We start from the raw sequence: 15,642 nt of genomic DNA, 5'->3' as shown, positions 1-15,642 counted from the left end.
AGCTCGGCGCCAAGGCCGTCCCCATAAAGGAGCTCGGCACCGCCACCCAGGAGCTGATGACGTGCCGTGCGGCGCTGCAGAAAAATGTGGGCACCGAGGCGCCGGCCGACGAGAACGGCAAAACCGGGACCGAAGCCCTGCGCGGGGTGAACGAGTCGCTCCAAGCTTGTGATATCTCCAAATCGCTCTTTATGCCCTAGATTCGGGGATAAGATTGATTTTTATAAATGTTGTTCTGTTGGATAGATATCTGAATGCTTTTAACTCGGGTGGCAATGTCACTAGGACAAAAGAAGTTAGTACATATACATGTATAATATTTTGTTTATTTTTCTTTTTGTTTTTAGCTTAAAGAAATTAGTAATGTACTTGTTCAGATTTTTAATTTTAGGTATTGTTAAATTCTCCAAATTCTGGTCTCACATCGACTTGGTGATGATTCTAGCTTCTCTATATAAGTGTGGATAACCCTCCCCTTTATGAGGCCTTTTAAGGGGTGAGTGGCCCATTTCTAATATGGTATCAGAGCAGGGCCCAAGTCGATGATGGTTTATCTCTTTATCTCTTCTCTTGCCTACCCACGTGATGGAAGTCCGATGTGTCATTTCGGCCCACACGTGAGGGGGCGTGTTAAATTCTCCAAATCCTTGTCCCACATCGACTTGGTGATGATCCTAGCTTCTCTATATAAGTGTGGATAAGGATAACCCTCCCCTTATGAGGCCTTTTAAGGGGTGAGTGACCATTTTCTAATAGGTATGGATAGATGCTCGCTTGGAAAAGATTTTAGGGCGCTTAGCTTGTCATTCATAATTTTTAATCCGAATTCATCATCATATTTTGAAATTATTACATTCTAGTTATTAACTATTCTATCAAAATAAATTAATAAAATATTCATTTCACTATTTATTTCGGCTACATAGAGTACATTTTTCCAATTAAGTTTTTTTATTTTTATAAAAAGAAAATGCTCAAGCCACAATTGTGTTGTTATCTTCTCTTTTATTGTTTGAATTGAGTCTGCACATCATTAATTAGTCGATCATGAATAATTTTACTATCCTATTCTCGTAAGGAGTGTTAAATAAAGATTTCTTCGAAGCAATATATAATAAAAATCAAATTATAAAATTAAAATTTTACAAGAGCTAAATGATCGAAATCAGGGCAAAATCTCATCTAAAAAATTCAATTTCTAAATATCAATGGAACAAAGTTACTAATCAAGTTAAAATCGCACGAGCAACAAAGCACGCCTTCACGGTATCCTCCGTCAAATCAAACGCTTTCCTAATGACGTCATCGTGCGCGTGCTTTTTCAGCAATTCCGCGCACGCACTAAGCTCCGCCGCGGCGACACCTAGCATCCTCGACACCTCGTCCCTCTCGGCGCCCCGGGTGTCGCTGAGCGTATGCAGCGCCACCTCGAGGGCGCCCTCGCCGTTGCCGACGTTGCCGAGGCAGCGGCCCAGCGTGTCCAGCTCCTCGGCCGTCGACTGCTCCCGCATGGCCTCGCCGACCATGAACTTCCGCAGCGCGTCCACGCGCCCTAGGGTCGCGTTCACGGCCGCCATCCCGGTCTCCGCGCCGCCCGCGTCCGAAAATCCGGACGCAGATTCGGACGCGTGCGGCTGCAGGAGCGACGCACAGAATCGGGCGTCTGGGGCCTTCCTGCACGCCGCGTCGATGCCGCCGTCGCTAGCGGCGGCGGCGGCGATATTTAGGAGGAGGATTGTCGCCGGTAGTAAGATGTGTTTTGCCATTTTGTTTAATTTTTTTCTTCCGTTTAGTTTTTTCTAGTGGTGGATTTGTGAATGATGGATTGATTGGATCGTATTTTCCGCAGCCTCTAATTGTCGCACATTTATTTTACATTTAAAATAACTAAAATTAGCTCGAATTAAATACTTTAGCTTGATTTGCTAAATGTACAAAAAAAATTACACAAATGGAGTGAGCTGATCGGATTAATATCCCCCATTTTAGTAAATACTCACTCCCTATTCTTTGGTCACATTATTTAGGAGAATAATTTCTATTTTTAGCAAATAATCATCTGTCCTACTATTAATTAGGGTAGATTTATTTTAGATACACGTATTTAGGAGAGTTTAAATCACTATAAAGTGGTACGAAAAATACAAGTATAATATAAATGTGTTTTTAAAAAGTGGCATGTTATATGGAACATCTTAAAAAGAAACGTGTTATAAATAATGGAACAACAGAATTATGTCACACATGCTCATGGAGTCACATACTATACTATACTTCCTTTGTTAAAACTTATTAGACACGTTTGAATTCGATATGCCCAAGGTTTACCGAAGTGGCGGTTAAAACAGAAACCGTAACCGCCGGTTAAGGTTCCGAACCGAAATCGTGAAAATTTGCTTGTACCGAAACTGTCGATTTTTGAACCGTAGTTCGGTTCAGATTTAAAAGGTTTTCGAACTGAAACCGTGCCGGAACCACCGGTTCTGGACGGTTTCAAATTGGAATCGCAAAAACAACGGTGGTTTGAAACCGTAAAAAACCACTGGCGGTTTTGGAACCGGAACCGTAACCGCGATGTTAAAAAAATTTACTAAGTTATTTCACTCAGATTCTACGTAAAATTGAGACTTTATTCGTATACTTTTTTCTACTATATTAGTAGCAGTATTTTTCTTAAAATTTGTGTTAAAAATTAAATGAGACATTTTATTTAGTACAGAATTTATTAAACTCAATTATTTGGGCCCATTTTGAACCCTTTCTATATTTAGATTGGACCAAAAGAGCCCAATATACAAGCCCATCTTCACCTTCCCCAAAACGACGTCGTTAGCACAGATCTTACCTGTTGACATTTCCATTCACTGAACTATCTTCTTCATCCATTGCACAAGCTGCAAAGCTAAATCAATAGGTATAGAATCTAAATTCATGAATCCATACGCAAAAATAGAACATGAAATCTGATTGAATAACATTAGGCGAATTACATGGAATCAGAAGTTGAAACAGGAGCAGAATTAACAGATCCGCAGCACTGCTCATTCCCGTAGATAGAAGAGAGATATGATGCGAAAGATCATCGATTCATCAATCCAGCGTCTTCACAGAGGATTTTCAGCCAAATCCGCAGCTTCCCGCGATCTCGATGGAGAAAAGAGGCGATTTTTGGGCACGCCCACGATTGATTTCAGCTGCATACACTGCTCAGACGATGCCGTCCGCTTGTTTCGCGAGATGATTTCGATGTCCCCGCAGCCTTCTGTCCCTGCATACAACAAGCTTTTGAGCTGCGCGGTTAAATTGGGGGAATACCGAGTTGCCTTCCACATGTTCGACAAAATGCGTCAATGGGGCGTCGAGGTGAATTTGTGCTCAATGAGCATCGCAATCAATTGCTGCTGCCTTCTACATCGAGTGGAGTTAGGGTTTTCGATTTTGGGGAGCTTGTTCAAGCTCGGCTGCGAACCGAATCTCACGATTTTAAGCACTCTTTTGAAAGGGCTGGTTTTAGTTGACAAGATTGGTGAGGCAGAAGGGCTGTTTAGAAAGATTCTGACTTTGAAACTGTGTGAGCCCAACAATGTTATGATTCTAACCGTGATGAACGGGCTGTGCAGGAACGGGCAAAGTCGAACTGCCCGTGATCTTCTTCAGGTAATGGAGAAAACTAGAGTTAGGCCTAATGTTAAAGCTTATAGTGCTGTGATTGATGGTTTGTGCAAGAATGGATTGGTTGATGATGCAATGTTGCTAGTTTCGGAAATGATGGGAAAGGGCGTTTCGCCCAATATTATCACGTATAATTCGATAATTCAGGGATTGTGCAATCTAGGTAGATGGGATGAGGTGAAATACTTGTTATTAGTTGAAATGGTTGATTGCGGGGTGCCTTTAGATTTGATCACTTTTAATACTTTGGTAGACGCATTGTGCAAGAATGGGAAGTTAGACGAGGCTGAGGAGGTTTTGCAGCTTATGGTAAGAGCAAATGTTGGTCCTGATGTATTTACATACACTTCTCTTATATGCGGGTATTGCTCGCGGGGGAGACTGGAAAAGGCGAAGGAGGCATTCGACTCCTTAGGTAAGAGGGGTCTAAGGCATAACCTTATGAGTTATACCAATATGATCAACGGATATTGCAAGATTAAAGCTGTGGATGAAGCCCGGCTTCTCTTTGATGAGATTCCGCGGATTGGGTTGATGCATAGTACTGCTTCTTACAACATCATGATGGATGGGCTTTTTGGTGCAGATAGATTCGATGAAGGGTGGAAGCTTTTCAACGACATGGAAGCTTCACGAGTGATCCCTGATTTGCATTCGTATAACATTTTATTGGAAGGTTTGTGTGGGAATCTGCAAGTTATTGAGGCGATCCCGATTCTGAGAGTGATGAAGGAGAAAGGTGTCGTTTGTGATATAGTGACGTATAATATCCTCATTAACGGTCTTTGCAAGGTTAGGGAGTTTGATGCTGCTCGGAGTCTTCTAGACCTTCTTCCATCCGAGGGTTTGGAGGCGAATGTGGTAACGTATACCACTATTATCGGCTCTCTTTACCAAGAAGGGCGTGATGAGGAGGGGAAGGCTCTGCTTCTTGAAATGGAGGAGAAGGGAATCCCACCTAATCGTGTGACCTACAACGCGATCATAAGCAGTTTTGCAAAGAGAAACGAGCTTCACAAGGCGGTGCCATTCTTCGAGGAAATGTACAGACGAGGATTTTCTGCGTCTCCGGGCACTACATCCGTCCTATCGGATAAGCTGGGGGAAGCAGATGTGGATGATAATCTGTTGGAAATTATGAAGAAAGTTGTGCCACAATTGAGAAATGAATGACTTTTTTTGTTTGGCTTTTGCTGATCAAAGTTACTGATTGATTGTTCTTTGTTAGAATTAGTTGGAGTAGAGTTAGTGATTGATTTAATACAGATGGGAATTAGAATAATTTTGGCAATGTTCATCTTCATATAACTATCATCTTGACATATGCTTAGAATGAAATTTATTCATGAAATGTCCATTTAGAGTTAGAGAAATGTTATCTAATTGATTTGATTTTACTCGATTAAAAATTGTTATTCACGTTATTAATTTGAGTTTGGGCCAAACCTATTTATTTAGACTGATTTTAGTGATATTTAAATAATTTCTTTACTTAATTCATCGTATTATATTTTAATATTTATAATCAAATGGGACTTGATTTGAAAGATTTATGATATATTACATATTTTAAGATTGATTCAGAGATATACCCAATGAAATTATAATTATCTCCTAATAATTTGAAAAAAATAAACTTTTCCTAAATAATTACAACAGCCAAAAAAAAAATTAAACGAATTAATAGGCCTGTCAAATCGGATACTCGATCCGAAAATTTCGGGTACCCGATTCCGAATTTCCCAAAATCTAATACCCGATCCGAAAATAATTTCGGGTACCCAGATACCCGACTCGGGTATCCAGTCCTGAAAAATCAGGTATCCAGACCCGATTTTGGATTTTAATTTTATTTTTTAACAAATTTACCATAAAGAGTTCATATACTATTTCAACCGCTTAAAACAGTTGGACCTCGGAGTACAACCCCTTAAAGCAGTCGCCTCAACAAATTTCATTTGCCGCTATTTCTCTTCTCATAGAAGCTAAAAGAACCCTCCAGAAACACACAGTGAGCACGCAGTGAGAGTGAATGGAGCGATACCAGAGGGTGGTGAAGCCCAAACCGGAGCAACCCGCCAACGAAAATGAAATCCGCGTCACGGCTCAGGGCCTCATCCGCAATTACGTCACTTACGCAACTTCCCTGTTCCAGGTTTTTCATTTTTGTTTTTCGTTTCTGCAAATTTTATGAGAGATTGCTGAAATTGAACTGTTCATAGCGATTTGTATGAGGAAAAGGTCGAGTCTTGATGTGTGTGTGAAGATATTTGCTTGGTTTGGGATGGAAATTGGAATTTCAGGTGTTAAAGGTGGAGTCTTGCGGAGTTTGTGAGGAATTTGGGATAGTTTTGTTTGTGTTTTGAATGTGTATGTTAGCTGTGATCCTGAATTCTGGCTTATGATTCTATGTATGAGTTGTGGAGCCAGTGAAATTGGTGTTGTGTTGTTCACTTGTTCTTGATTTTAAGGGTTTGGGAATAGATGGCCGGAGAGTCGATTCTTAGTGGCGTTGAGCGTGAGAGCGTTAGAGTTTTGTTTGTGTTTGGAATGTGTATGTTAGCTATGATCCTGAATTCTGTCTTATGATTCTATGTATGAGTTGTGGAGCCAGTGAAGCTGGTGTTGTGTTGTTCACTTGTTCTTGATTTTAGGGGTTTGGTAATAGTTGGGCGGAGAGTCGATTCTTGGTGTGGTTGAGCGTGAGAGCTTCGAGGAGGGTATAACTTCATAGTTCATACACGCTTTGAATATGGGTTGTATTTCCGGATAAGGAAAATGTAGAGGGCGATGAGTGAAACCCGTGATCTTGTTTGTTAATTGCTAATAAGAGGTTAAGTGGTTTCGGGGTAAGAGTTGAGGCGATAAAGAACAGAGGATTAGTATACATTAAGACCATCGAAAGCCTTAGAGTTCTTGTTATGCTCTCTTTCTCGGAAAAAATGTTTTTTTTTTGGGTTGGTGAGCTCAAGCTTTAGTAGAAACTGGAAACCAGGAAGAGTCTCTTTGTAGGAGTTTTGTTTCTAGACATTATGCATTCGAGAGTTGATGCTCGGTGTTGACACAAGAGTCGTCTGTTTGTTGTTCTGCAAATTTGCCATTTTTGTTGTTCGTCTAATTTCATCTCGTTGGTTTCTAGAGACTGGTTATGATCTCTACTTCTATGTTCAGGAAAAGAACGAGAAGGAGGTCGTATTGAAGGCGATGGGGCAGGCTATTAGTAAGGCCGTGGCTATTGGAGAGATTATCAAGGTCCTTTAATTTAGATATTCGTTTTCTGCTTAATCTAGTGGCTGTTATTTATACACTCATAAAATAATTCTCATTTAACCAACAAGATGTGAGAAACACATATCCATATTTGACATTTATATTTGTGAATAAATGCAGAATAGAATTCCCGGATTACATCAAAACATATCAACTAGCTCTACAACTATAACTGATGCCTATGAGCCCATCGAAGAGGGCTTGAATCCGTGAGTTCTTGCAATCAGTTGGTTAAAATTTCAGAAAACATGTTTCCGTATGAAGTTTTGTTGATGCCCGAATATTGCAGGTTGGAGATGAAACGGCAGGTCTCCCTGATTAGTATTGCTTTATCAACTATTGAGCTGAACAAGACCTCTCCAGGGTAAACCGAAGACGTATCTTTTGATCATTGAAGATGCACCTTTTTCCTTGTGTATTTGTTACTTTTGAGTTAAATTCTTTGTTCCGTACCTCAGACAACGGGATTGCGTGTTTGTAGGTACCAAGCTCCAACTATGAAGCAGGCAGAAGGCGCAAATCAGCAAGAGCTGGACAATAAACAATCTATCGTTTCTTCCACACCTGTCGGTGAAGGTAGCTTGATTTCTTTGATTGAGCCGTCTATGTGTCCCAAGTCTATGATCGTCTCAACTAGAAATGCTGAACTTCAATAATAAAAATTCTTAATGCAATTTATGATGTGTAGATAACGGTGGAGGCCGCTTGCAAGGTAGAGGTGGAGACCGAGGCAGAGGTCGTGGTAGAGGCAGAGGCAGAGGCCATGGTCGAGGGAGGGGTTGGTATGGTGATTATCAAGGTGCTGTTTTTCAATGTAGTGCCCTTGATTTTAGTGTAATATCTTCGCTTCGAAGTTCTCTTCACTAATCTATTCTACTTGCAGAGAATAGCGAGGGATATTATTATTGGGGAGGTGGAGGGCAACGAGGCGGAGGTGGAGGCAGAGGCGGAAACTGGGGATACCGTGGTAAGTTTGTATCACATCTTGTCGGCAGTGTCCTATTTTAGTTCTGTTGTCAATATACCCCAAAACGAAGCCTTTCTTGATTTCGATCATCATAATTTTCGTTACATCACATTTAAACGTGTCAAAGATGAGCCTGATCGACTTGATTGCTTTTACTTTCCGTTGGCAGGGGCCGGATACCAAAGAGGCAGAGGTGATGGTCGAGGAAGAGGCCGAGGTTACAGCTATGGCGGAGGAAGAGGCCGAGGGTACGGCTACGGCTATGGCGGTGAACGAGGAGGCTGGGGGTACGGCTATGGTGGAGGAAGAGGCCGTGGCTACGGCTATGGCTACGGAGGCGGAAGAGGCCGGAGCTACGGTGGAAGGGGCCGGGGTGATCAAGAATAGTTAGACCAAGGATTGGCTTGCTCCAGTTTTACTAGTATAACTTGTTATGAAGGTATATATATATATATATATACAATGGAACTTTTAGTGTAGGAACTTATTTTGTTGTAATTTGCTAGTACAAATTATATTTTGTATATTTTCATGTATGTTTACTTTTTCGAAACCACTTTCTCTATTTTCTTATAATTAAGAATCAGATAATTTTTCATATTTTCTCTAAATACAGAAAAGGCCCTAACATGAAATCATCATGTAATCTAATTAAACAAATTAAAGTTAATAATAGCTTAACATGAAAAAGCATAAAGATATAGTATAATATAGGGATATAATTAATAAATTCAAAATAACTCCCGTGCGAAAACAAAAGATATATCTTCGGGTCTATTATGCTCATATATTTAATATTTAAAATTATTTAATACGTGTAACAAATATTTATTATAATAATGTTCTAATACTATATTGATTAAAAAAATAAAACAACATCACAATGAGGCTCTAATACTAATTGATTAGGGAAAGGATAATTAGTCCAATCAAAATTCAACAAAATCTCCTATATATATATATATGTCCATATTAGAGATAAAATGTCCTCCAACAAGTCTCAATTTATATATTTGTAATTTACAAGAGGCATATTTGATCATGGCTAGCAATGATATAGATGTGGATGCATGGGAGGAATTGAATCAACTAATCGTCAACGAGATCAACTCAAACAATCAAGATGCTGAGGTGTCCGAGCCGCCGGCGCCATCGCCATCACCGGAGGTCATGTATCGGTTCGTGTTGGGGAAGTGGTGGACTCGCTATGATCTACTTAGGATGTTGACAAGGCGCAACACCAGTACCACGCCTGGTCTCCCGGTATGGTATCGTCGGGATATGGAGCGGTGCACCTGGTCTCCCGAGAAGGTACCTTCAAAAGTTGGAGCAGTGCACCATTCTCGAGATGGTATCGTTAAGACCTGGAGCAATGCGAATTGTCCCCAGAGACGGTATCATCGAGATCTAGAGCAGTGCACCTTGTCACCTAAAATTGTACCATTGCAATTTGGATCAATACATGTTGTTCCCAGAGATAGTGTTGGAAATATAATACGAGAGTCTTAAGATTGTGGGAAAGAACTTTAGGGTCTTAAGAGAATATATCATTATTATGGTAGAGTCCCAAGTTTATAAGTTCCTAGACACTTTACTTCTCTAGTCCTATAAATAGAGACGTGGAATATATCTCAAAAAAAAATTCAAATCAATCACAATATAGTCTTCAAGATTTCTTTTGTTTTATTTTCCGCATTTTACTTTTCAACAGATAGCATTGTCGAAGACATATTCGTGATGCACTTTTATGAACCCCGCGCTCGAGGAGGAGTAGTTTTGTTCAATTTGGTTTTGTTCAATTTGTTTTCATCCAATCATGATGTTAATATTTATTTTTATACAAAGTACTAGTATAATACAATTATTGAGTTCTACCATCAATACTAAACTACTTTAAAAATTTTAGAATGAATTAAAAAACTAAATTAATATTCTCTCCGTCCCGTTTTAGGAATCCTGGTTGAGTCGGGCACATGTTTTAAGAAAAAAGGTGTTTGAGTGTGTAATAAATAAATATTATAGTGGATGTTGGGATCCACTTTTAATTGAGTGTCCAATAAATAAATGTTATAGTGGATATTGAGACCCACTTTTAACACTTTTTTATTAGTTGTAGTGGATGTTGGGACCCACTTTTAACACTTTGTGGACATTTTTTATTAATTTATTTCAACCGGGTATCCTAAAATGGGACGCCCAAAATTGATCAACCGGGACTCCTAAAGCGGGACGGAGGGAGTAATATACTTCCTCCGTCCCCCATTAGGAGTCACACTTCCATTTCTGCACTGGTTTTATAAAAATGATAATAAATAGTTAAAGTAGAGAAATGATAAAGTAAGAGAGAATAATGTAGAGAAAATTTCTCTACATTATTCTCTCTTACTTTATCATTTCTCTACTTTAACTATTTATTATCATTTTTATAAAACCAGTGCAGAAATGGAAGTGTGACTCCTAATGGGGACAAAGTGAGTATAAAACTATGGAAAAATTATTTACAACTTAAAATTATATTAAGTCGTTAAATTAATAGTACTGCTTTTTAATATTAATCACTTTTTAATTTTAGTAAATTTTTCTCTAATTATTTCAACTATTTTATGTCAATTTCCGAAATAATTGACAAAGAATAGAACTAGTAAAAGCTTAATCTATGGATCGCAAAATTTCAGCAAATTATGTTGCGATAGGTGTGACTTGTGAGCCCACTTTAGTGAGAGAAAATAAATTGATTAATTAATTAATTAATTAATTAATAATTGTGTCGATGTGTTTCCACGGTATATCGATGAGTGTTATGGACTAATCATCTTCAATTCAAGATTATATAGCTGATGCCATTCCTTTCTCTTAGCCCACATTCTGAGCTTTTCCTGTCCACACTTGGCTTCATTGAATCTTGAGGTAAGCACCTTTTAATTAATCAATCAATCAATCAATCAATCAATTTATTTATGATTCTGAATTGTTTGTGTTTCAATTGTTTGGTGGAGAGAATCGGAATTAGATTGAGAAATGGGGAGGGTTTTTGTGCTGAATCTTGAAGGGAAGGTCTACAGCTGCAAGTACTGTGGGACCCACCTCGCTGTCAGTGAGGACATCGTCTCCAAGGTGTGTTTGTGCTTTCCCCCCTTTCAAGATTCAGTCTTGCCGCTTTACTTGGTGAAGATTGGTGTTCAATTTGTTGTTTTTGATGAATGTTCTCAGTGTTTCTCGACTTTGGAAAATATGTGTTGTGGTGTTTCTTTATGCTGAATTGCTGAGGATCTACTCTTTTTTGGGGGTGTTTGGTTGAATTTGAGCTCTGATTGTTTGCAGATATGAGTGTTTATTGTGTAGTGAGTGAGGCCTGCTGTTGAATTGTTGTATAGCTTTGGACAATCCATGTTTAGGCATTCTTCTTGTTTGGCATATGCTGTGCTGTATGAATTGAGTGTGCGGGGAGATCCTCGGGTGATGATTATGATGAATTAATTTGCATTAGATATGATTTCTTGTGCGGCTTATGATGGAACATGAAAGGGGGTTGTTGTTGTTGTTTCTACATTGTGATTGAATTTGATCTAGTTTGCAATGAACATTTTAAGCTCGATTTTTGGCAGATATGAATGTTTACTGTGTAGTGAGTGAGTAAGGCCTGCTGTTGAATTGTTGTCTAGCTTTGAACAATCCATGTTTAGGCATTCTTCTTGTTTGGCATATGCTGTATTGTATGATTTGAGTGTGCGGGAAGATCCTCGGGTGATGATTATGATGAATTAATTTGCATTAGATATGATTTCTTGTGCGGCTTATGATGGAACATGAAAGGGGGTTGTTGTTGTTGTTTCTACATTGTGATTGAATTTGATCTAGTTTGCAATGAACATTTTAAGCTCGATTTTTGGCAGATATGAATGTTTACTGTGTAGTGAGTGAGTAAGGCCTGCTGTTGAATTGTTGTCTAGCTTTGAACAATCCATGTTTAGGCATTCTTCTTGTTTGGCATATGCTGTATTGTATGATTTGAGTGTGCGGGAAGATCCTCGGGTGATGATTATGATGAATTAATTTGCATTAGATATGATTTCTTGTGCGGCTTATGATGGAACATGAAAGGGGGTTGTTGTTGTTGTTTCTACATTGTGATTGAATTTGATCTAGTTTGCAATGAACATTTTAAGCTCGATTTTTGGCAGATATGAATGTTTACTGTGTAGTGAGTGAGTAAGGCCTGCTGTTGAATTGTTGTCTAGCTTTGAACAATCCATGTTTAGGCATTCTTCTTGTTTGGCATATGCTGTATTGTATGATTTGAGTGTGCGGGAAGATCCTCGGGTGATGATTATGATGAATTAATTTGCATTAGATATGATTTCTTGTGCGGCTTATGATGGAACATGAAAGGGGGTTGTTGTTGTTGTTTCTACATTGTGATTGAATTTGATCTAGTTTGCAATGAACATTTTAAGCTCGATTTTTGGCAGATATGAATGTTTACTGTGTAGTGAGTGAGTAAGGCCTGCTGTTGAATTGTTGTCTAGCTTTGAACAATCCATGTTTAGGCATTCTTCTTGTTTGGCATATGCTGTATTGTATGATTTGAGTGTGCGGGAAGATCCTCGGGTGATGATTATGATGAATTAATTTGCATTAGATATGATTTCTTGTGCGGCTTGTGATGGAACATGAAAGGTGGTTGTTGTTGTTGTTGTTGTTGTTGTTTCTACATTGTGATTGAATTTGATCTAGTGATGCTTTTGCAATGAACAGTTTAAGCTCGATTTTTGGCAGATGTGAATGTTTACTGTGTAGTGAGTAAGTAAGGCCTGCTGTTAAATTGTTGTCTAGCTTTGAACAATCCATGTTTAGGCGTTCTTCTTTGTGGTGATGATTATGATGAATCAATTTGCATAAGATATGATTTCTTGCGCAGCTTGTGATGGAACACGAAGGTGGTTGTTGTTGTTTCTACCTTGTGAATGCTTGTTTACCTTAGTGTTCAGTTGAATTCATGGGCTGACTTTTCTATCTAGTTTTCTTTTTTTTTTTAGTGTTGAAAGATGACGCCATATTTGTTTCTTGTACTTCTCTAGGTAGACTGATTCACGGTCACTGCTTATTAACTAACATAAAATTCACGATTTCTTCTTGAAATCCTTTTTTCCTGATAGTGAAGAAACTTATAACGTAAAAACCCAAATTTTGTAGAACATGATATCTTCAGTTCATTTACGGGTGATTGCTTTTATGTTTCTTGATTCAATGTATAGGATGCTGATCTTTAAGCTTTCAATGCGTTTACCGAAAATTAGCTTTGCAAGCATCAGAATATATGGCTTCTCGGACCGAAGACTGATTTTAATTTTCTTTCTGTATTATTTTCCATTCAGTCTTTCCAATCCAGGCATGGGAAGGCTTACCTCTTCAACAAGGTGTAAGTTTCTTGATTCTTCGCTAACTGAACTAATCCGTCTTCGATCTATCACTAATGCGAAAATACGACTTCTTAAACTCATAGAGTTACATTGGTGGTATTCTTTTCAATCTTCAATTCCAGTTCAAGACTTTATAACTCATGAAATCTCACGATTTCTTAAATGCCACTCCTCAACAATAATTAGAAACTTAAGTTCAGTCGAAAACGGGGGGCTAGATGTTCATCACGAATAGAAGATAGTACATCGGGATGCCTATCAGTATCATAAACATTCGTGACTAAAGAATTTCTCATATCCACGTGCAGATCAAACGTGACTCTCGGGGAGAAAGAAGAGAGGCTGATGATAACTGGTGCTCACACCGTGGCTGATCTATACTGCGTCCAGTGTGGTTCGATCGTTGGGTGGAAATATGTAATACACCACACGATTTATAATCACAGACGCACTTGTTTTGAGTCTTCCAACACATAATCCGATTGATTGTCTGTCTCCAGGAAATGGCGCACGAGAAGAGTCAAAAGTACAAGGAAGGAAAATCTGTTCTGGAGCGGTCTGTCCGAGCTTCTAGATCTGCAAAATTACGGTTTAAGGTAGTCTAATCGTTGATGGAATTGCCTTGTTTTTGTGTTGAACAGGTTCAAGATGTCTGGTCCAGACGGCAGCAATTATTGGGGAAACCACGAGGCACATGCCGTTGGGGGCAGTGACACGGACGACGTCTGATTCGAGTCTTGATTCAAATCTATGGCTCACAATTGTATATATTTTAGCCCTCCAAAGATTTGTGATTCTTGAATTGCTAGAAATTCCTCATTTTGAAGCTTTCCATGGAGTATCATATAATGGTGTCTAAAGACTTTGTTGTGTACATATTTTACTTGAAACAAATTTCAGCATTGTTCTTCATTCCCTACATCGACAAGTATTTGCAATTTATGGCATGAGATTTTCTAATTTTCTACTTCTTGTGGGTTGTGATATTTTTTTTGTTGGTGGTGTGTTAGTTTTGCTGTTGTCCCTTCGAGGACATCCGATAAAATTGGAACGATACAGAGTACAATATAGAGAAGATCAACATGACCTCGCAAGGATGACATGCATTAACTCGAATTTTTGCATTCATTTTAGTTATTCTTTCGATTGTGCAAGTGAACTTTAGTTATTCATTTTAGTTGGGACGGAATCTCTTTTTAAATCAAAATTTTGACGAGTAGAAGGTCCTGAATGTTTGTTAACGACTTGATATCCTTCTTTGCGAACGCGAGCATAGGCGTATATACACATGAAAATAAGGAGTACAATTATATCCTAAAAAGTTAAGTACTAATATAATATCTTTATGAATTACTATTATAAATCAAATATTGCATCCTTGATTTTAATTCACAACTCATTTCTTCAATATGCATGCTTAATAGCACATTTATTCAATATCAATAACAAAAGAATAGGAGAGACCGGGGAGAATTTAAATGCAGAGTGAGAAAGACGAAAAGAAGGAACAAATGAAAAAGAAAGTTGCTATTGCACTAGACAGCTGCATGTCGACACAGTCACTCGATATTATCACTACATCAACTGCTCGGCCGACACCCCCTCCTAGCCTAACTATTTATCACGCCTCTAAATCAAAAATCCTGGACACATCATCAATGCAATAGACACAAATCTCCATAGATTATACACTTTTTTTTTCCTCTATCAAGTTTATACGTAACACTTATTTTTATACAAGTTCTCATCATTGGGCCGACATAGTTAATATTCAAGGCCCAAATATAATACACAATTGAAATCACAAAAATGAATACAATGTAAAGCCCATTATCTTATTATTTCACTTATATTTCACTCCACTTAACTATCATCATCAACAACAACAAAAATAGTTTTTCCACAAATCTTAACTACACATTCTTATAAACAAGATCTATAATTAATTAATGGTTGGTTAAGAATTAATATGTCTAGGATTTAACATTGAGTTGCATCGCTGTAACCTTATTACAAACCCAATTTAGAGTGTGCTTTAAGGATAAATCATAAATGGATTAAATAAAATAGATTCTGTTTTAAAGTATTTAATTCTGGTCATAATGGTTGGGGGTGGTTACGAATGTTTGGTGAGACATTATTAATAAACAAATCTAATTAAATCGGAATAAAACAAGAAGTAGGTGGCCTTGATAACATTGGTCAGTGTCTCAGTGCCTGTACAAGACATTCTTTACTGCAATAATCAATTATTGAAATAATGGATAATATATAATACCCTCTCCCATGGATAAATACGGTGTTTTGACTTAG

At 38.3% G+C, this 15,642-nt stretch overlaps 3 protein-coding genes and 1 pseudogene across 4 annotated transcripts; all 4 read left to right on the top strand.

The window, feature by feature from the left end:
• Positions 1 to 2,860: 2,860 nt before the first annotated feature.
• LOC125206694 (uncharacterized) lies at positions 2,861 to 4,954 on the top strand. Of its 2 annotated transcripts, XM_048105943.2 has the most exons (2): positions 2,861 to 4,087; positions 4,259 to 4,954. In XM_048105943.2, exons 1-2 carry the CDS (start codon positions 3,067 to 3,069, stop codon positions 4,843 to 4,845), a joined length of 1,608 nt encoding a protein of 535 aa, XP_047961900.1. In that variant the 5' UTR covers positions 2,861 to 3,066; the 3' UTR covers positions 4,846 to 4,954. The 2 variants fall into 2 exon arrangements, with proteins under 2 accessions (XP_047961900.1, XP_047961894.1); XM_048105937.2 differs by having other exon boundaries at positions 2,861 to 4,954.
• A 674-nt stretch (positions 4,955 to 5,628) lies between these two features.
• On the top strand, positions 5,629 to 8,462 carry LOC125213367 (uncharacterized). Its single transcript, XM_048113881.2, has 8 exons — positions 5,629 to 5,827; positions 6,844 to 6,924; positions 7,063 to 7,151; positions 7,232 to 7,306; positions 7,424 to 7,518; positions 7,631 to 7,741; positions 7,826 to 7,909; positions 8,079 to 8,462. The coding sequence occupies exons 1-8, from the start codon at positions 5,705 to 5,707 to the stop codon at positions 8,294 to 8,296; spliced, it is 876 nt and encodes a 291-aa protein (XP_047969838.1). The 5' UTR covers positions 5,629 to 5,704; the 3' UTR covers positions 8,297 to 8,462.
• Positions 8,463 to 10,659: 2,197 nt separating this feature from the next.
• Positions 10,660 to 14,296, top strand: LOC125212830 (protein yippee-like). The gene is made up of 6 exons (XM_089065851.1): positions 10,660 to 10,816; positions 10,906 to 11,023; positions 13,285 to 13,328; positions 13,638 to 13,746; positions 13,830 to 13,885; positions 13,971 to 14,296. Exons 2-6 carry the CDS (start codon positions 10,928 to 10,930, stop codon positions 14,056 to 14,058), a joined length of 393 nt encoding a protein of 130 aa, XP_088921977.1. The 5' UTR covers positions 10,660 to 10,816; positions 10,906 to 10,927; the 3' UTR covers positions 14,059 to 14,296.
• Positions 14,297 to 14,349: 53 nt separating this feature from the next.
• On the top strand, positions 14,350 to 14,460 carry LOC125202941 (U6 spliceosomal RNA; annotated as a pseudogene).
• The last annotated feature ends 1,182 nt before the right edge of the window (positions 14,461 to 15,642 follow it).

The sequence above is a fragment of the Salvia hispanica genome, chromosome 2 (assembly GCF_029641045.1).
Source record: "Salvia hispanica isolate PSC_SH4W2 chromosome 2, Shi_PSC_v1, whole genome shotgun sequence".
NCBI classification, from domain to species: Eukaryota; Viridiplantae; Streptophyta; class Magnoliopsida; order Lamiales; family Lamiaceae; genus Salvia; species Salvia hispanica.
Note: the sequence above shows the minus strand (reverse complement) of the source record. Positions and strands in the feature narration are given on the sequence as shown.

Coding starts and splice junctions, on each gene's coding strand:
- LOC125206694 (XM_048105937.2), top strand. CDS start 3,067: ATGATGCGAAAGATCATCGATTCATCAATCCAGCGTCTTCACAGAGGA.
- LOC125213367 (XM_048113881.2), top strand. CDS start 5,705: ATGGAGCGATACCAGAGGGTGGTGAAGCCCAAACCGGAGCAACCCGCC. Junction 5,828..6,843: donor ACGCAACTTCCCTGTTCCAG/GTTTTTCATTTT, acceptor TTCTATGTTCAG/GAAAAGAACGAGAAGGAGGT. Junction 7,742..7,825: donor TTGGTATGGTGATTATCAAG/GTGCTGTTTTTC, acceptor TTCTACTTGCAG/AGAATAGCGAGGGATATTAT.
- LOC125212830 (XM_089065851.1), top strand. CDS start 10,928: ATGGGGAGGGTTTTTGTGCTGAATCTTGAAGGGAAGGTCTACAGCTGC. Junction 13,747..13,829: donor CGATCGTTGGGTGGAAATAT/GTAATACACCAC, acceptor GTCTGTCTCCAG/GAAATGGCGCACGAGAAGAG. Junction 13,886..13,970: donor GGAAAATCTGTTCTGGAGCG/GTCTGTCCGAGC, acceptor TGTGTTGAACAG/GTTCAAGATGTCTGGTCCAG.